Below are 21,065 nucleotides of genomic sequence, written 5' to 3'. Positions count from 1 at the left end.
TGAAATAGGACACAAATATGATAGCCTGCTTCACTCTCTGGTGGAGCACTTATTGGACAAGGGCTTTGTGTGCGGCTGTTCTAAATTGCTAATATGTCTTTGACTTATTTTAAGTTCAATACTTAAAAAGTAAAAGATGATATGATGGTCTGACTATTGTGGAAAGTACACTTGGAATGTTATGTATGATAACCTACCTGGAGGGTGGGTGGAGGTCAGGGGGTATATAGGAAATCTGAAACTTGGAGCCACAAGTGTATATATTTGACATCTAGCGCTTAGCAAGCTCAATGTCAGCGTGTGTCGTGCCTTGAAATTAAATAACATTTCATTAAAAAAAAGAGGTTGGTTGATCCTTGTGTTAGGCATCCAGGGCATCCTCGGAAACCTCCAGTAGCACTGGAAGTTGAGGAAATAACAGGCAGCATGTATGTTGATGTGTGTTAATCACTGTGGTAGTTGGTGCAGATAATGACAAACTCCAAGGGCCAGGCGAGTTTTATCTACCGTCGCCTTCTGTACTTCTGTGTTACAGGATGTTACAAAGATCCAATAAAAATTTCCCATTTTCTGTCATGATCTGAAGACCATCTGGCATTTTAAGGACACAGGCCTGTCTCACCAGATACAAATTTTACTGAGCTACATCCGTAGACTGCAAAGGCCGTGTCAAGCACCCAGAGGGAACTGAAAGAGGACAATTTGTAAAGATGAATACAATTCAAAGGCAACAAACGAGTTCACGTAAATCTCACAAAGCACATAGCATACGGAAGTGGTAATTGAAAGCAGCAGCATAGAGACGTCTTGAGATGAAACTGACGAGGGAAGCGACACGACACTTCCCAGTCTTAATTGGCACTTACCACAGTCATTCCAGCAGTAATATAGCACTCACAATAACAAATGTCCGTGAGACTGTATCCAAATGGGGGTGGCTACACCTTTTTTTTTTTAAAAGAATCATGTACAGTAACTCAGCTGTAAAAAGTGTGATCATAAAAAAAATCTGCAACGCTGATGCACAAATTAAAAATACTGGTAAAAGAATTACATTGGGACAAGAAAGAAAATCTAGTTGGTCAAAGTTCACGTCTTTTGAGAGTTTGGAAATGTGACCAGAACTTTGTTCACAAGAGTTTTATTTTTTCAGTCAAGGATATTGTTACCGCCATGCAAAATTTCGTTCGATGCTCAATTCTTTGTGTGATCGAACAGGGAAAAAATACCACCAAGAAGCAGCGGTTGTTAGAGATTTTTCATACAGTTTCGTTGGAGAATGAAGTATTTAATCCTGGATACAAGTTAAAAAAAATATATATATATTTCTACATATATGGGCATGGAAAGCAGTTTTTGTTCTTCAGCCGGAGATTAAAAATCCATAGAAATGGATCCCTGTGCAGGCTCCTCACGTCCCCGGACATAAATCTCGCAAGGGATCTCTTCCATCACCCTATCTTCAATCACCTGCTCGGTGCAGTCATGGGTCTGCTTGAAGTTATAGTTGCTTTTCTTGAATGTGCTATTGAAAGTCTTCATGGGCTGAGGTTGTGCAAAGTCATTGCGGAAGGGCAGGTCCATAGAGCTGAGGTTGGTCCTGCTCTGCTTTATAGTCGCGGCCGTCTGTGAGCCGCAGTGATGGTCGTGGATGCACCTTGATGATGTGGACGAGCGCCGCATTTTCTGGTAGTTCTCCAATTCATCAGACAGGTCCGCCAAGTCTGCGGAGATCTCCTTGTCTCTCAGTGAGAAGAGTTCATAGTGCGGCGGGTCAAACACTTCCTGGAATCCACTTTTGTTGAAGGTGGTTTTCCTGGCCATCACCTTTTTGCGGGGCTGCTTCACTTGCACAAAAATCGAAATTATCAGGAGCACCAAAACAATCCCCGAAGAAATGCCAATGATTGTTCCATGAGTCCTCGTGATCTGTTCAAATAATCCTGCTTCTTTCTTTTCTACGAAAATAAAAAAAGAAAGTCAAGTCAGAGCACTAAAACAATATTATTTATTTATTTTCGATATTTGATAAAGTATGCGCTCAGATCCAGAGAGGAACAGAGTGCACTGCAGAGAACTTGGTATTGTAGCAGGGAAGCCTCAAACCTGAGATGCAGTACAGAGAACTATATGGTGGCTGGGGACAGGTCAAGATACAGCAACCTGGATGTGATGAAGAGGAGGGCGAGGGCATTCAACTGGGACCAAACAGATTAATTTTTACATTAGGCATATGTACAAAGATTTCAGAATGTCACTAAGCATGCATATCATTTCAGGCAGAGGCGAATGAAAAGATTTTCATAGGCTGAAAACAGTAATTTTGGCAAGCACCAAGATTAGAATTTAGGTATCCGAGGGCAAAGGCAAGAAATAAACATTGACCACCTCCAAAAGTTACCTCTTATTCATTTTGCCATTTATTTTGCACTAATATCAACTGGTATCCAAGAGCTCAACCTATAGATAGGGAGGATACTGAAAGTCAAGTTACAAATATAAATATCGGGATAGACAAGTTGATTAAAATATTTCAATCGAGATAACCAGAGGACTCATTATGGTAAGACCACTATTTAACATTCTATTTCTTTGGCTAGTGGAACCCAGTGCAACCTAGGCAAGACCAGCGAAATATGTTGCCTTCACTTAATTTCAACACGTGTTCTAGCCGAAGATTTCTGAATTTATTGCAAAATAAATAACAAATTATTGGGCATATCTGTGCACTCAGCATTACAATTTTCACGCCTCAATCAGGTTACTGTCCTGGATATAGTTGCTCTATTTCCTTCAAAAAGAATAAGCTTCAGTTTCCTGATATGCATTAAGCACTATTTGCAACTCTTGGAGAAAGTGTTCCCTTAGCGCTACATCATAAACCTGGGATCTACAGTCACTCTTAGCGTCCTTACCTTTTTTGAAATGGAAATTTTGCAGCTATGTAACTTAAAGAAATCATGTTCATATGTCAAACTCTTAAAGGTAGCTTTGGAACCATCTGTCATTAATTCACCCTCATTTCCATTTAATGCTAGACACTTTTCATCCATTGTGGTTTTTATAGTCACAGAAGCAACTGTTCCAGATCTGAGAGTTATGCCGGAAAGGTGGAAAATTGCATGTCATCTGCATAACTATGAACGCTCACACCCATTGATGTCAATGACTCATGCAAGCACTGTACTTAGATATTAACTACAAATAGTGAGAACGCTGAACATTAGTGAAAGCCACAAGAGATCAAAGAAGTCTGAGCAGCAATTGCACTGAGCCTTTTAAAGAAATATCGGTCAAAAAGACTCAAGCCATTCATTTCGATGATCAGTCAGTCTTCTTATTGATTTTAATCTTTCCACAAACAGTGTGGTAAGTAGTGTTGAAAGCCGCAGAACAGTACTATGGAGATGTACTTTGTTTAGGTTGTAATCCAAAATGGTGATCTCCTACACTGCAGATTCCTTGTGGACGAGCCCCCAGTAGTTCGATCTCTACTTTTCCATGGTCTTATAAATAAACTACAGGTCCGCAACTGGCAAGGTCTGCAGGGTTACTAATTAGTTATTTTCAGAAGAGGACAAACCCATGATTTTTTAGAGTTGGACTGAATGCCTTCCGGTAGGATGATGAAAAGATAGAAGTGGTGTCACTTTTTTGTGTGATCAACAGGCTTCTGCATGAGCAGGTAGCTGGTGAAACTACCTGCACTGGGTCTTTTATTTTGGAAAATAAAGTGAATTGAAAGACAAGGAACTAGCGTAGAAGAAAGGCTCAATAGTAGGTTTTAAGCAGTGGTAGCACAGTTGCAACACCGGGCATCCATGGTATATTATGTTACATCAAATTGGATAACGTGCATGTCATTTATGTCATCCCTAAAGTGTAGTTTCCTTTTTGGTCTTTTCATCTTCCTGCCTGACTACTTTTTCATTCTCTGGCCTTGATGCTCCTTTCTTCTGAAGGTTGCTTTCAACAGTTGGCGAAGATATATGACTGCTTTCTAGAAGCAGAAGAAGCATCTTGGTGGCTGTGGTTGGAACGTTTTGGAGATGTAGAGCTGGCAGCAATATGACGGGTATCTGGAAATATGTTTTTGTTATTGATCAGAGCATCCACACAGAGAATATTTACATGTGGTCAACATGCTCTGCTGGTCGCCAGTAAAAATAAATAAGGCTAATCCTGTATTTCATGAATCATGTCCCGGATGTCATGCACTGAGGGTGCAGGATGAGCACCTCTCCACTGAGTGTCCAGCACTGTAGGAGCTGTGGAAGACTGTTTTTCATACAAATTGTGACTTACTGAGCATTGAGATTGAACCATCAGTTCTGCAAATTATTCCTGTTGCCACACCTGGTTGGGACAAGTGGGAGCACATGTGTTGATATTCTTCCTGATTCTCGCATGTGTATCCACGGGGTTGATAAATCACCACTTATATGACAGCTGGTATATATAAGCATTCCGACGTATATTTTATGTATGCATGGTGGTAGCCTGAAGCACATTAAGATTTTTCTTCTTTTTGGGCTCAATCTGTTAATGTCCACTGACTGACAGACAGGCTGAAGCGCCATGCAGTCCTATGTTTATTCTGTCCAATAGTAGGCTTATGTCTAACTCAACTAAGTTCCATTCTTGCTGGTCAAGGCAATGCACAGGGGAGATCGGGTTAACAGGATGTACGTCTTGCGGCACCAGGGTCACAGAAGTTGTCATGCCTCACTCTTGCCTGGTGATGTGGAGTAGGGCAAACATAAGAACACGAAAGGCTGTGTTCATGTGATGTCTTCCTGCATCCTCAAGCCCACTCAAAGCTATTGGTGCCTCTGTTTCCTTTCTAGCTTTATACTCTTTGTTTCTTTCATTTTTCAAGATCTTTTGTAACAGGAATTGCACCTACCTCCTTCAAACCACTCAGCATCTAGCCCATTCTACACCTCCTCTCCCATGCACCTACCACACCCACCTCTGAAGCGCTCATTGCGAGTCATGGGGGGCACTGCCCCATCTGATCACAATGGGCCCGGTGTTCCTGGTCTTCCTACCCCTGGTTTTCCTGGCTGTGGGAACACCAGGACCAGATTTTACCAGCCAATACCTCCGGTCATGAAATCGTGTGAGGCTTTAGGTGGAATAGCAGGTAAGCATCTTTCCTCATTCCTGCCCGAGCATATTATCAGCAAGAAGGAAGCATGTAATGCTCCCCCCTTTAAGGGCACCACCCCACTCTCCCAATCCCCTTCCTCTATCCTTTCTCACCACGTGTCCACGCGCTCACATTTACCACCTGCCCCAGAGCTGTTTTGCACCCCGCCAGTACCGTGTAACACATAATGAGGGTCTTGGTGTCATGTTTGTTCCACTCTCCTGCCTTCCTGCCCATGCTTGCACTGACCACTGTGCTCTGACAATGACTTATCTACACCTACTGCTCCAGGTCACCAACTTTACTGCTCATAAATCCTAAGCCCTTCAGTAAGTAAAAGAGAACACAGAGGATAGCGAACCTCTTTTTTTTGCACAGTAAATCCGAAAACACTGTCCCCAGTCAGAACCGGTGGATCCTAAAACTCTGAAAATCCAGCCACTGAGTTCAGGGCAGGGATTCCCTCCTCAGAAGCAATGCTAGGTAAGACAGACCTTGCTTAGTTCCCACAAAGCACTGGAGTGCTGATGTCTGCGTCTCACCAGACAAGTACATTTTCCCGACGACTGCTCTGGTGGGAACCTTTGTGTATTTCCTCACACTGGACCTGGAGACAAATCAAACAGAGAAGGAAAGGAACAAAGGACTGGTGGTTGAGGTGGTGCTTATTGTTCCTCTGCGGGCAGCCCTCCCCCTTACAATCATCGCTCTTACTAAAATGGAGTTTGTGATCATCTAAGGGTGAACAGTAAGTCTTCCATCAGCACTCATTCCAATGCTTGTAAGTATCACTGCATAGGAGTCCAGTTAATGTGCGTGAAAATTCACATTAGTAAAAATAATAATAAGATGTCATGTTTACCTGCGGTAACCAGGCTTAATTTATGTGAGAGGCCTGTAGGTATAACCACCTAATATAGCTACTGTAAATCAAAAGCTATATAGAAGCTACCACTTGCCAGAACCTAGTCACCAGGACAGAAAGGGTATCCGTGGATCCGAGCATGGAATAATTTAGGGTTTCATCTGTTTTAGGGTAGAGCAAGGGTGTGCCCCCCCCCCCCAGTTTGAGGGGAGGTCTCTTGATTTCAGTGCTCTTCAAACTTAGCGAACACAAGCATTGACAATGTCAATAGGTCTGCCTTTAAAGGAATGTAGGTTTAAAAGTCAGGTGACAGTTGCACTGTCAAGCCAGAACTAAAAGTCCATGTAGATTAATGACTGCTCTCCTCCCGTCTGTGATGCTGACAGAAAAAAACAACTCAAATTACCTAGTTATCTAAGACACTTTAACAGCATTCCATTATCATGTGTGCCCTCTAAAGTTTAGGCTTAGGCAGCTGGATAAATACACTTAATGATCTCAGCTGTGTGGAGGTCAAGCACAACTTCTGTCTAATCAAAAAATGTAACCCTGGCTCCCAACATGTGGGTGGAGCCTAAGGCCCTGTCTGGTGATGTTCACATAATTGTCCTGCGACCACTGCACTGTCAAGCCAAATCATACAAAGAAGAAAATTGATTATTAGGGACATAGGAAAAAATAGTGGACTTTCCTCATTCCTCCACCACGATTTTATTAGGGACAATGCACTGATATTTTCACTGCAGAAGATATGAAGATAGTTTGGGTTGTGTTACACGGGAGTATCTTCAAGAGGTTCAAGTGTGCCGTTGCAGTGCAAATATTTGGGATCTGGTCCAGGGAGGACTCATCTAGTTCTGAGAGGCTCGAGGCATTTCTCAAAACACAGATTAAATCTGATTCAATTTTAGTTCACCTGATCATGTGATGTGCCTAATACATTTTGGCTTCATAACAGATTTACAAGACATTTCCCTTGATTAATACAGTGAGAGAGGATACATTTTGTGCTTATTGCCTGTGAGAACATGAATAATTGCCGCAAATTACTTCTTTTCTGCATTACATATGCCATGAGGCAGCACTGCATATGTGATGCTGAAGTAGCATTAAAGTGCCTCCGTTCAAGGATATTCTTCCATCAGATTTCCAGCAGTTGCTGTGGTTAAGCTATGTAGGTACTGGAAATTGATTCCAGAAATCCATCATATTTCAATTTTCACAACAACTTAAACCTTAGTAGGTCACTTCAAAGAGATGACAACTGGTTATTTCATACTGCTTCACCTGAGCCTCTTGGTTTCGAGAATGTTCTATTCTAAACCACCTTCACGCACGGCACAGGATCCTCAAGGAGAATTATAATACTTCTATAATAATAGCCTTTGGGAAAGAAGGTTGTGTTTTCATCTGTCTAAACATTATGTAGCATGCACACCAATGCTTTTCAATGTTATGTTTTGTAGAAAAACAAAGCACTGTATTTGCAAGGCTTTGCTAATGTATGTTGTGTCTCTGAATACCCAAGAAGGACGACACAGAGCAGGTTATGTTGCTGAATGCAACAACTTTATTCTCTTCAGATCCTTGGTTCTCACGCTCTACTCTGCTCATTCCTCCACCCCATTAATACAGATCCCGCCTACTCTACTTTTCCTTAGAACCTTGTTTTGGGGCATGTCACTTCCTGTCTCTGCCTGGGGTTCCAGGACCTAGAGTCCGACTCTACACCCACCCCAACCCACCCCCGATTTAACATGGACATGGATCTTTTCTCATATGTCTCGATCTCCTCAATCAGCTGTCAGGGTTGAGTTACAACCCGAGCGTGTGATCATCCCCGCCTGGGGTGCGGGCTTTGGGTTCTTCCCTCACAGGGGAAGGGTTTTCCTGCACTTCCAGCTCACTGTTGGGGCCTTTCAAAGCTTCTGATTTATCCTCTGTCTCTCTAAGGGTACTTACTTCCCTGAGTGAGAGAGTGATTGGCTTGAAATGTGATGTGTTTCTTGCAATGGACTAGTCCTTGTGATCATGGTTCCTTTCTCTTGTGTCACCTGGAGCAGTTTGGTGTCTTAGGAGTTTCCTGCTTTCTTCTTTTGCTTTTGTCTGACCACGAACCAGTCTCCAGTCTTTGGAATTCTTTTTTTGCGTTTGCCACTTGTCATCTTTCTTTTCTTCTCTCTGTCAGTGGTCTGGAGCTTGGTGGCATTTACAGAGCAACTTGCCCTCCATCGTGGAAGTTTAGTTCTGACTGATCGCCCGAACCAGGAGTACTCATCCACCAACAGTAGAAGGTTCTTGCCGGTGGTGAACAGGCCGAAGAAATCAACTATCACATGATCCCAAGCATTTTCCAGATGATCTGACATCATCAGTGGCAGCTGCTTCATTGGTGGGGACAGGCATGTGCACGTGACATGTCTGCCGTTTTTTTTCTTTTTTGCAACCTTTATTTTTATTTTCAAGAAAAAGTGCAGCATAAAAGCATTACAAGCAGACTGGTAAGTGGACGGGTACAAGGGACCCCCACACTCCAGAACAAGCCTATATAACAAGAATTTGAGTTGAGGAGGATGACTGGATCAACCCAAGGCATCAGTGCGAACTGAGGCACCGTAGGCATAGCAGTTCACTGCAGGCAGTAATTCGGGCTTTGGGCATAGTCAGGCTCGGCTGAGCCATGGGGAGAAGAGCCACAGTAGGGGTGTGGTGAACCAGCCATGTCAACCATACAAGAATATCAAAACCAGAACCAATGGAGGAGGAAGGATGGGGAGGTGAGTGCTGAAAGGCGGGGCGCTATAGGGAGTGAGGAGATAGGGGACGGACTATCAGTCTGACAGGATGTGGGCAGGCAGCCGACTGTGTAAGGGAGCACTGGAAGTCCATCATGGTGTGCCAGTGGTGTGGCATAAGAGACCTGCTGGTCACCTGGAGAACAGTGACCGGGGGCAAGAGTTCACCTCGGTGAAGGGGTATGAGATGGGGTACAGTGCCAAAAGGTGGCTATTAGGTGCCCTGCCACGTGTTCGAATCACAAAGTCCAGAAAAAGGGCATTCTTTTAATAGTGGGCTTCAGGCTAAAGTGTCAGCTGACTGCAGGAAGCCACCCCATATCCTGTCAAAGGTGTTCAGTCTGATGTTTAGTTTATATGTGAACTGTTCATGCAGGGCCACCCTGTGGTGTTTCACAACCCATTCTGCAAAAGTGGACTGGCACCAGTGGCAAAAGATGCATATATTCGGCACTGCTGGAGCAGTGGCTAGCCATTGGTGGGTATGGACGTCCATTTCAGGGGTATCAGCGATGTCATGAAGAAGAGCAAGGTGAACCTGAGGGGCAGATGTACTTGGGAAAGACACCACTGAAAGCATGCTCATAATACTGTCCAATAGGAGCACAGTTCTAGGCAGACCTCTAGTATAAAAGTTGCACATATCTCCAGGACATCTCCAGCAGTTGCTATTGGGCAGCAAGGTCGCTTGGTACAGCTTTTGTAGAGACCTGTACCAATCATGCAAGATCTTGAAATAAAAGAAATTGAGCTGGGGCTCCTGGAGAACTATATAATGAGAATGAAGCAATTAGGCCCAATCTGCCAGAGTGTATTCCCTGCCAAGGGCTGCCTGCCACTTGGTGCGTGGCATGGACAGAGTAGGTTTTGGATTGGCTTTCCCAATATGCACTCCATACAGTCCAGAAACTAGTCACATATAGCCGTCCCAGAGTCTGAGGTTTCACTGGATAGGGTAGACCAAGAGTTTCATCAAGTGCAAAGACCAAACGTAGTGGGAGAGCTGGAGATGTTGCCAGTAATCTGCCTGAGTGACATTAAACTCCCTTCTAAGCAATGGAAACAGTTTAGGAGTACCTTCATAAACAAGGTGCTCAACCTGCAGCTCTGCCCAGGCTTTCTAGATTGCCTAGTGGAAAGGTGCCCTGGCTATGCAAAGGCTGCATTGTGCCACACTGGCACTGCTCTGTGGAGAAAAGGGTCAATGCCTATAAGATCATGGGCCATTTTTCATGCTGCTGCCATGGACATCAATATCAGATTGTGTTACCAAGGAGAGAAGGACTGTGAGAGATAGCCTGGTGGTGTCATGCATGCCTATCCAATAAGGTGCATTCCATGCTGACCCAAAATGGTGATGATCCAAGGTCACCTAAGTGGGGCACTACCTGGGAAAGCTGAAAGGCCAGGATGTCATAGGAAATGTGGGAGAGGCAGAGGCCACCAACCATGGTATCAGCCCACAATCTAGTAGCTTGCAGTCTGGGGTGCTTGCTGCTCCCGATATAAGGACCTGATATCTGCCGATATCCCTAAAAAGGAGCACTTAAGGCATCCTTAAAGGCAACAATGCTAAAGATGTATATCTGGGTGCCACTCTCTTCTTTACTGTTTGGATGTAGCCACATAAAGAGATGTTCAGGTGTTGCCATTTGAGAAAGTCCTAAACCATAGAATGGAAACCTCTATTTATCTTAATGCCGAGATACTTCAACCCATGGGCACCCAGCATATATCATTTGAATGGAGGCAGGTCCTGATAGTTCCTGAGGACAAGGGCAAAGCCTCATTCTTTGCCCAGTTTATTTAGTGTCCTCATAGGCAGGAGAAATGGTCAACAAAGAATATGACAAAAGCCAGAGAAGAGACAAGCCAGCAGTTCTGTCTCCACCATGTCATCGAATTTCAGGAACCACAGTCTCTCTCGCTGGGCTCTCTTGGTGGTGACTATTCCTCTGTGTCTCCCAAAGGCCAATTCAAAGGCTTGTTTTTGTAGGCTTTTGGGGATTACGATTTGTAATTTCCTCAATATGAGTCCTTCTTGTGTCACTGCTAACTTTTCTTGGATGTTGTGGAATACTTTAATTTCCTCAGAGCCACCTCCCTGGTCTTTACTGTGCTTCCACTTTTGTGTTTAGGTGTTTGATGAGCTCTAGATCACAGTTTTCCTTCGTGGCAGTGGTTAACTGTGGAATGAATAGTGTGGGGGGTATGCTTGTGTTGACAATGATGTGGCGGTATTCCTCAGCGCCGGAAGAGTGGGGCCATACTGGCTGTAGAGGATTACTTGGGAAGTAGTCAGCAGGGCTTTGTTCCTTCCCACGTTTTTGTACAAAAACAAAGTTATACTCCTGGAGACGTGTCCCTCATCTTTCAATCTTTATGAGCATTTTTTCCTTGGGGTTTTCGAATGCTGTCAGTGGGGCCTGATGATCTGTTACAAGGGTGTACTGCTTGGTGTATAGGAATATTTGCAGGACCAGACCACCACTAGGCTCTCTTTTTCAGGTTGGAAGTATGCTCTCTCTGTGTCTGAGAGGCTTCTGCTGGTATAGGCTACCATGTGTGCCAGGCTTCTGGGTCTCCTGTGTGTTGTCCTAGAATGGCTCCTAGCCCTCCTGGGCTGCCATCTACAGTCAACTCTGTGGTTAGTTTTGGGTTGAAGTATGCCATGACAGCTCCCTTTTCTATTGCTGTCTTTATCTTTCAAAAGCTTTGTTCACACTTGGAGGACCACTTGAAGTCCACATTTTGTCTTGTCAGGTGTCAAAGGGGCGCACTGATTGTGGCATATTCTCACATGTACCTGACATAATAGGTCACTATGCCGAGAAAGGTTCTGAGCATCCTCACATCTTGTGGCTGGCTGGTGGCAGTGACAGCAAGGACTTTGTCTGGGTCTGGGGTCATCCCTTTGTCTGGGTCTGGACTCATCCCTTTCTCCAAGAATATGTGGCCAAAGAATTTCAATTTGGTCTTGTGGAACTCACATTTCTTTGCATTACAGCAAGTACTGCCTCTCCTAGTAGTTGGCACACTTTGTCGAGTGCCATATCATGCTCTTAATATGTAGTTCCGGACACCATTATGCCATCACTGTAACTGAATACATTTGGCTCAGGCTGGATGACTCCGCGAATTACATCTGCCTGCGAGATTCCAAAGTATAGTTGTTTGTACTGAAAAGGCCAAGGTGCGTGGAGAATGTTGTGATTTACCTGCACTGTTTATCTAGTTCTAATTGATGGTATCCATAGTTCAGGTCAGGCTTTGAAAAGAGTTTTTCTCCATTCAGTTGTGTGATCAGATCCCTATAGCTCCCTTTTTGTCGTTCCTTGTGACCACTACTACTAGGAACACCCACGGTATGGAGCCTTTGGAGGGTTTGATGATTTCTAGTTTCAAGAAGTTCCTGATCTACATCTTCACTGCTTCCTGCAGATGGAAGGCCGCTGGTCTGTGCCTTTGTGCCACAGGGCGTATGTCCTCTTTGATTTGCAGTAGGACAAAAGCACCCTTCATCTTCTCTATGCCACTGAAAAGCAAGGTGTACTTCTGGGTTATTGCTTGACTGGCCTGTTTTCAGTAGTCAATTTAAATTAGGCTCACCTTTGTGGCTGTAATGAAGCTGAAGAGGCATGCACCTGATGTTTTCCCTTGTAACACGTATGGTTGTTTCAATAGTCGTTTCCTTGTGTCTCATGGTTGCTTTGAATAACCCTCGTCTGTGTAATGGCTTGGACGCAGCCACCTGCAGACTTGAACATCTACTCATTTTAGGTAGGGGCAGGTGTGAATTATTTGAATCTATCTAGGGACATCATATTGATGGGTGCTCCACTGTCAATGATGAATGGTATAGAGTGGCCATTTATTCTTATGTGGACTACTGGGCATTTCCTTGCAGCTCCTGGTTGTTTTTTCTGGACCTTATCTCCGTCTACATGTAGGTTTGCTATTCCCAGGCTTACAGAGGTGCAGAAATCTGTCCTTCTAATATGTAGATTTTGGCGGTTGCTTCTCATCCTTGGTGACTGAGGAATGATGGGAATTTGTCTGTGCATTGTAGTGCCTTTTTTGCCCATGGGTAGATTTTCTGATGCGTCTCAACTAGTTACGGCGTGCTAGTTCTTATTATCCTAGCAAGTTTAACAATGCATCTCTTTCTACTAAGAAGTCTATCTCGTGGACTCCCAATGTGAGGGTGACAGTGGCCGCAGAGTCTCTTGCCATCCGTTGCCATCACTAGAAGGTGGTCTTTGTCACGGTCACAGGACATTGATAAAGATGGAGAATAAGACTTGTACTTTGTTAGTCCATAAACATAAATGTGTAACAAAAAAGGGCAGCGTTAAATCAACGCAAATCTACATGTTTCTCAGTTCAATAGTTTTGAAAAATATACTGCAAGAAAAATCATACACTCTAAGCATAGCAGAACCGACTCATAAAAGCATTTATAAGTATGGAAAGTAGTACGGCAGGTGTACTCTTCTTTTACATACTCTTAAGTGTCTACGTGAATTGGATCTGATATACCTATCTCCCTATTAACAAAATTGCAAAGTGGGCACAGTCCTTTCCATTTGTATTAAATATGCATGCATAGTCCCACAATAGTCTCTTTTTATTCCTGTTTCAGATGATTTGGGGCTAATGCACATAGGCATGTAACAGCATGTTAAACTGAACTATTGGAAAACTAGTTTCTGAACTCCAAAATGCTTTTGTGAATAAGACATATTGACTCAAAACAAATACTATTCAAATACCTAGCATGCACACAAATTTCCATACACCAAGCTTGTCCCGCCACTTATTTGATGTCACTGGGGAGGCATAAAAAGCTCTCTTGCTGCACCTGATATTTGATCAATTGACATCGCCCAAACTAAAGTCTTTCTTCTGAGCATTGATAAAAATGAATACACCAGCTTCCCTAGCCTTAAAAGGGAGGGCAATTACCCTGGGCCTGTGCGCAGCTAAACAAGTAATTTTTCAAGATGGGGCACAAAGACCATACCCACACACACAGACTGGTTGTATAAACTTTGGGATTTTCTGAGCATGGTGAAACTGATAGCTTTTTTGGTACATACCCCTTTCCCCCATCTTCAGAAAACTTGGGGCCCTTCTTTCCAGTTTCTAGCACAGAGCTTTCATGAATTAATCTGTCGAGCATCCCTTAGAGTGGTGTGTCTCACAGCTGAGACCTCAGGTCCAACTTAATTACCCACTGATGGCAATTACCTCCTAGCTTTTTTTGTCTGAGAGACATTAAAATGTGCGTGCACCACTTTCCTCCCACCCTTCCTCCAAACCATCCCTAATCCTCCCCCACCAGGACTTTTGGGGATATTGGTTATCCCCCTTCTTCCACACTGTTGGTTCTTTCTGTATTGTTTCCTACTCCTCATCCGCCAGTGGCTGTAGGCAAGTGGTTTTGTTATCCATGGTTTTTTGCTCACTTTACGAGAATTATTAAAAATAGATTTAATCCTAAAAAATTAATACACCAACCATTCAATGATGTAGGGTGGATAGCTGGTGCAACAGTACTTCAGCTGTGTTCAGCTACATCTTGGCCTTCAGAAAAGTGCGGAAGAGAAGAGTAAGCAACATGTGATATCCACTGAGTGAGTCCTCACTTCCCTCAAAAGAGCATGTTTCGCTTTCTGTAGAAAAACACATACTTTTCTCGGGGTATCTACATTAAGGCCCAGTTTTCTGCAATATGTTTTTTTGCAGATTCATCGCATGAAAATTCCCTCTAAATGACTACCCTGGAAATTAGGCATAGATATGGCTATAGTGGATTTATGTTGGACAGCGCTCAGTCTGCCACACCAGAATCCTTCAATGTCCTTAAAAAGTAACTTAGCCGAAGCCCCTCAAACCATATATTTTGAAATCTCAGCTAGAGATGCTTTGCACTTAAAAATGTAGATCTCACAAGGATATATGACAGTAAGATAAAGAAGAGTTTTTCAGCTGGAGTGCTAGAGATAAAGTCAGAAACTGATTCTAAACAGGCATGGTCCAAATACATGTGACTATAATCACAGAGTCTGAGCTCTCTGGTCTGGAACGATGAAGCAGGAGGTGAGCTCGACAGCCTAGAAGGGCCGGGCCCTCCTTACTACCATTTTCTGTATATCAATGTAAAGAAGATAACTTTCCTTCCTCCCTGTGTGTGCTCATTGCAACCAATCAAACTTGTCTATTTAATAGATATTAACTAGACCACTCAGATACGTTTTGCTGCAGTACTGGCATATGTTTTACTTTCAGCTAGTTGGATGAGGTTATGACAGACCTAACATACAAATAGCATAAACAACAATTGTAAAATGAATTTAAAATGCAACTCTTCTTCATAGGTAAGAACATTTAAGGAGTTAGCCTGTAAATACATCGGAAAGTAACAAAAACATATTTCTCAAAGGAGAACAGTCCAGTTTATTTATATTTTTAGGTCAGGCCTTTGAGAAAGCTCTAGATGTCTCATCAGACTATACATCAACAGAGGGGTTTTAGCTTCCTGCCTAAATTGTTTATGTAATTGTGGCTACATTGGCATTGAACTAGCCCTTCTATTTCCGTTCGATGACCCATCACATCAATTGTGATAACAATATGGAAGAGCTCTGCCTGCATTTTAAAGATAGAGCAAGACATTGCAGGCACACCGACAGACCTATTGCATGCACAGCTGAGTTTTTGCTTTCAGTTTAAACCTCACCAGCAGGAGTGCATCACTATAAAATGAAGTAATCCATAGGTAATTCAAATTTACAGCTAATAAGAGCGATCAACTAAATCGGGATTACAAGATCTGCAGTAACTCCACAGATCTGAAGAAGTTCACGCAAACACTTCGGCTGCTGATTGCAGCCCAGATTATCCACGGAAATGTTGGCCAAAAAATATCTGAATTGCTGTGGAAATATCGATGTTTGCATATTATTTACTAAAGTCCATACTCAGGAATCCCCACCACCGGAATTCACTGATGTCCCCTGTGTTCCATGAGGGGGAATATTGGGCTATTTGTAACTCAACTAATATTAGAACCATAGGGGACAGAAAAAGGTTCCAGGCATCTCTTCTTTTCCGATTTTGTGCCTTGCGCCCTTTTTAAGGGGCGAGGAGAATATTACATTTTAGAAAAAGAGATCTACCTACAAAGAAACCTAGACAAGTGGACTTTAGAAACTGCAGGCCAGGTTTCACCCACAGATCACAGTAATCTTTCCAGATCGTTACAAACTCAAGTACTCAGGATAATATGTATTCTATACAGAACTTCTCCACTACTGACTTGAGAGGGGGAAGTAAAGTGTTTGTGGCGGTCGATCATATCCAACTCATTAAAGGTGAACAGTTTTTGGGAGAGCGAGGAACATTAGCAGGAATAGTTACACTATTTAAGTGCACGACAAGCAATTGGCATGGTAGAATGTGAAAATTATTCTAAGGTGTGTGAAGCTGTCTACATGAGGGTGCGTTGAAAGTTAGATCTGTGGTAAGTGGAGAGCGATATGTGCTACAGTATGTTAGGCTCACACAAGGTTTACCTTTGCAGTGGTTTTCATCCCAGGGGTATGCACAGTTTTGAACTCCATTGCAGACCAAGGAATTGTTGATGCACATGTTGCTGTGGCAAAAGAAACTGCTTCCTGTGCAGGGAGCTGGAAGATAAGGAAGAAGCGTAAAAGACAGGAAAATACAATCAGAACATGTTGTTCTACATGTTCTTTACAGGGATAGACATAGCAATCCTTCTTTACTTGTTCCTACTGCAAATTGTCGTGTCAGGTCTTTCAGATATTCGATTTACAGAGCTTTACAGATTTGAAAAACATTGCTCCCTCATTGTTACAGTTGCAGCATAAATTTTGGCTCCACCCCTGAAATCACAACTTCATTCTATATGTACATGTAACATCACATATAATGTGTGTTCTAACATTATTAATGTAAAGTGTTGCACTCAAATTCAGTAGTGAAGTGCATTCACTATAGAACTAGGGAATTATATGCATTGTGTACCTTAATTTTATTAAATGAAATATAATCATTTCAAATAAATTAGAAACCATCCTCACATTAATGAAATGTATTTACTTTAGAAACAAGAGGAATTTCTGTAGACGTGTGCACTAATGTTTTATAGTTCAATGAAAGAATGTAGTTCTCAGTCGCATTTATGTACATGTATTCAGATGCATTCCATTTGTTCTAACTGTAACAAGGACTTTTATTTGAGATTGTGTAACTGACATTCGCATTTATTTGAAATTAGAATGTGCATAAATTACACAGAATTAAATGTGCATCAGTGGTTAATAGTCTAAAGTTGACCTAACTAGGCCTGGATTCTTTTTAACATGAGAAACTGTTTTCTGTTTCTGCTTGCATGTCTTTCTTTCCAAGTGCATTCACATGAAATGTTAGTTTGGTGATAGATGTACTATTGTGTTAGTAATAGAAAGCTTGGGAAAAAGATCTGGATGGAAGAACAAGGAGAAACCAAGGCCCGTATTTATACTTTTTTTGCGCCGCATTTGCGTAATTTTTTGACGCAAAAACGGCACAAACTTGCAAAATACCATTGTATTTTGTAGGTTTGCGCCGTTTTGCGTAAAAAAGCGGCGCAAATGCGGCGCTAAAAAAAGTATAAATACGGGCCCAAGTGTGAGCTGACATCCCATATTCAGAACTTTGTTACCAGTGATATCCAGATGACCAAGGATAACATTGTTCTTAGGATTGCTCTGGGAGAAACCGTAGCTGTTGCAACTTACAGCATGAGATTGGAGAAGATAATGGAGCCCCTAATGGTGTGAACAAGGGGTGTTGCTTAGAACGATTTGTGTGATATTGATTAGTGTTATCACAGACTGATTTCAGACACTCTATCCCTTTAGACTTTGAGAGGTACAGACCTCTAACTTCCCCCTTGTCTCTATGTTTTGCTGAGTGTAGCTAAGAATAACACATAACTATCTTTAGAAGACTCTTGAACAAGCTTTTGAAATGCTGACACCTTCCTCCCTATATGCGTGTGCATATATTTTCCTTTTTTGCAATAGCTTTTTCACTTTTCCTCATCATTTTTATGGGTTAATTTGGGTAGATGAGCCTAGATAGAACCCATGTATGGGAGAGAAGGCCAAAGACTTTTCTCTGAACTTCACCTTTTATTGCTGATATTTTGTATTGCTGTAACTGAACTTTTGGTTTGTCTTATGCTAATTTGCCTAAACTTCTTGAGGAAGTTTGGTTATCCTGTTGTTATTGTGTATCTCTATACCATGTTTTAATATTTGTTTATATTTACCCAACTGTTAACTTGCAACAAAATCCTTAACGTTATTTCAGATTTGGGTCCTATTGTGTGGCCGAATTGGTTGCACTGTAAATTAATATAGATTTTGTTGAGCTCTCACTCCTTACATTTCTCTCTTCAATGAAACAAGACCCATCACCTAAAGATTTATAGAAGCCAGTGCAAATACTCCATCACTACACGTACTAAGATGAAGTAAAGTGCAGAAACAAAAAGTGTAGACGTTTGCACCAACAAGGTCAGACTGGGACAGAAAATAGGCCAAGCACCAAATAAACATGGCCCCATTTAGTGAATTAGAAAGCTGAAAAAGTGGCCCAAGTTTCCAAATTTGGCAATTTTGAACTTGTAAAGACATGCTCTATAACTGTTTTGCAAAAGAAAGGAAGGCTGCTTGGACATGAACATGCTGCAGGCAATGTTATTTAATATCTGGAAAAACAACACGAAAAACCAGCCAAGTAGCCCATAAAACAGACCCACAAACAGCCAAGAACCGACCCACACACTGATCTGTAAGAACAGCCCTTCTGTAAGACCAGCCAACAGCACATTAATAATGTATAAAACTGGTGCCATGTTGCAATAGAAAAAATGTTGTTTATGAATGTGGTCACAGAAGAATTACACATGTGACTGGTTATACTGGTGCAAGTTGGTGAGAAATGAGCTCCAGCACTTGGAAGGTGCATTACCATGTGATACTAGCCTACCAAGCAAGTTATTAAGTCCAGATCAAACATAAGAATGCATTCCATGGGTAATGGACAAATCACTCGATAGTGCTCTCTTGAATGGTCATTAATGCTATTAAAACGTGCTTGTTGGAACCAGCATAAGTGTAAAATACTTGCCAGTCTTAAGGTAAAAAAATAATCTTAGAAACTCTGTGCCTTTGCCTAAGGCACCAGCTTAAACAGTTGACAAGCAACTCGATCATGATAACCCTGAGGTCAAAGGAGTAGAGTGAAAAAAGACTTCACATATCCTGGTGGCCCAGTCTGTGAGACGAAATGGCATATTTTGAAGGACAATTTTCAAACCAATTGGCAAAAAACACAATTTTCGGGATGTTTTAAACGGGAAGGGATAAAATAGTCTAAAAAAGCGTAAGGCATTCTATTAAGGCTGACTGTCAGCAGTGGTGGTGAGAGGTCGCTCCCCCTTTCAAGAAAATTAGAAACACATATGGCCAAACTGTACATTGTACAACAACAGATAAATGATGGATGGAGTCCTGAAACTTTTCAAACACTCACCCCCAGTCACAGATCTGGGTTAAATCCATAGTTTATTTGCTCACCATGTCACCCCAGTTTAGACCCAGGCGTATGCAAATCAGTCTTGACCCTGATCCTCATAGGAACAGTTCAGCCCGAAATGCCAGGCCTGGCCCTCCTTGGACCGGAAACAAGCATCCTGGCACCTGTTTCTGGGTTCCACCCCTTATCAGATAGGCTCGGTTGAATCCAGTGGCACAGCGAGCAAGGGACCCATGTCTGGGCATTACCTGGCCATTTAGGGCAATTATAGCTACACAAAAAGATGATGGACAGAGTGCTGAAACTTTTCAAACACTCACTAACTGTCCTGGTATGTTAATAAATTCATAGATATTCACTTGTTCTGCTTAACAAATGTTCGTACTACTTATAGTTAGATTATCCTGTTTAACATGTACATAGGTGATTTCATAAATATTTTTTTTTATATAACTATCTGCAATTACTTCACTATTGAACTAAACAAATATAAATTAGATTAAATTACAGCAAGACTTGAAAGTCTAAGTTGATTAAATACAACTTAAATCTAGATATTTTACCTTCCTTATACATGTATACCTTCCAAGTATGTATGTATCTTTTTAATTATTTCTTTACTTGTAGTTCAGCATCTCCAGTGCATTACCCTATATCTTACCCTGTACCTCTCCTAATATATCCTCAATCTCCACTCTCTTACTCATCCCAAACTCCTTTCTACTACTATGATGCCCAAAATAACACTTTCTAGACTATTCCCTCCTCTACCCCTCCTTACTCATCTCAAACCTCTTTTACTATTCATATCCCCCAAAAAGCCTTTCTAAACCCTTCCCTCTGATTCCTACCCCTTTCACCTCTCCTTTACTCGTCCCAAGCCTCCTCCTACTGCTATGATCCACAATTAAACACCTTCCAAACTTGTCCCTCTTCTACCCCTCCACATTCCTTTTCAAACCAACTAGCAGACTCACATGCCCACTGCTAAATTTATTTAATATTTCCCTATACTGAGTTCTGGAGAAGCGTGCTACTCGCAAAAAAACACTTCAACGCCTCGTCAGGGGTTGTAAGCGCTATATAAATGGAAACCCTTCCCTCTTCTATCGCTCAACTATCCTTTTGTCAAGTAAACTGACAGACTCACACGTCCACCGCTTGAATTAATCTCATAGTTCCCTATACTAATTCACTGCTAATCCTTCTTGGATTCCAGAGTAATGTGCTACTGGCCGAAAAGCGTTCCAATGCCTCTTCAGGGGTAGTAAGCGCTATATAATGCAATTACAATTACAAATACAATTTCCCTCTTATCTCTCCCATCTCTCATTTGCTCAACCTTTGTTTTTCCATCTCTCTCACCTCTCTCCATTGTCACAGTTTCTTTTTCTTTTTGATTCTCTACCTAGCTCCGATACTGTATTTGTATAAATAAATAAGCACAGGGGCCAAACTTTTTTTAAAAGCTTGCTGCCAAATGCCAGGTTTGCTGAATACTAAGGCTGCCACATTTTATTTTTTCCTTCCATCTTTACTTGCATATTTCCATCCTTTCAACGTTCCACCCTTACATCTTGCACCCTAGCACCCTTCCTTACCTCATCCATTCCATTTGTTCTTTCACTTTTCCTTAATC

General features: G+C 42.2%; 1 protein-coding gene across 1 annotated transcript in view; it reads right to left on the bottom strand.

Moving 5' to 3' along the window:
* Positions 1-617: 617 nt before the first annotated feature.
* NETO2 (neuropilin and tolloid like 2) overlaps positions 618-21,065 on the bottom strand; it is a 267,840-nt gene continuing 247,392 nt past the window's right edge. The window contains exons 8-9 of the mRNA XM_069216613.1: positions 16,390-16,503; positions 618-1,958 (exon numbers count right to left, since the gene is read on the bottom strand). Of these exons, the coding sequence (XP_069072714.1) occupies positions 1,375-1,958; positions 16,390-16,503 (698 nt within the window). The 3' untranslated portion in view covers positions 618-1,374. The remainder of the gene's footprint in view (positions 1,959-16,389; positions 16,504-21,065) is intronic.

Source organism: Pleurodeles waltl, chromosome 12 (assembly GCF_031143425.1).
Source record: "Pleurodeles waltl isolate 20211129_DDA chromosome 12, aPleWal1.hap1.20221129, whole genome shotgun sequence".
NCBI classification, from domain to species: domain Eukaryota; kingdom Metazoa; phylum Chordata; class Amphibia; order Caudata; family Salamandridae; genus Pleurodeles; species Pleurodeles waltl.
Note: the sequence above shows the minus strand (reverse complement) of the source record. Positions and strands in the feature narration are given on the sequence as shown.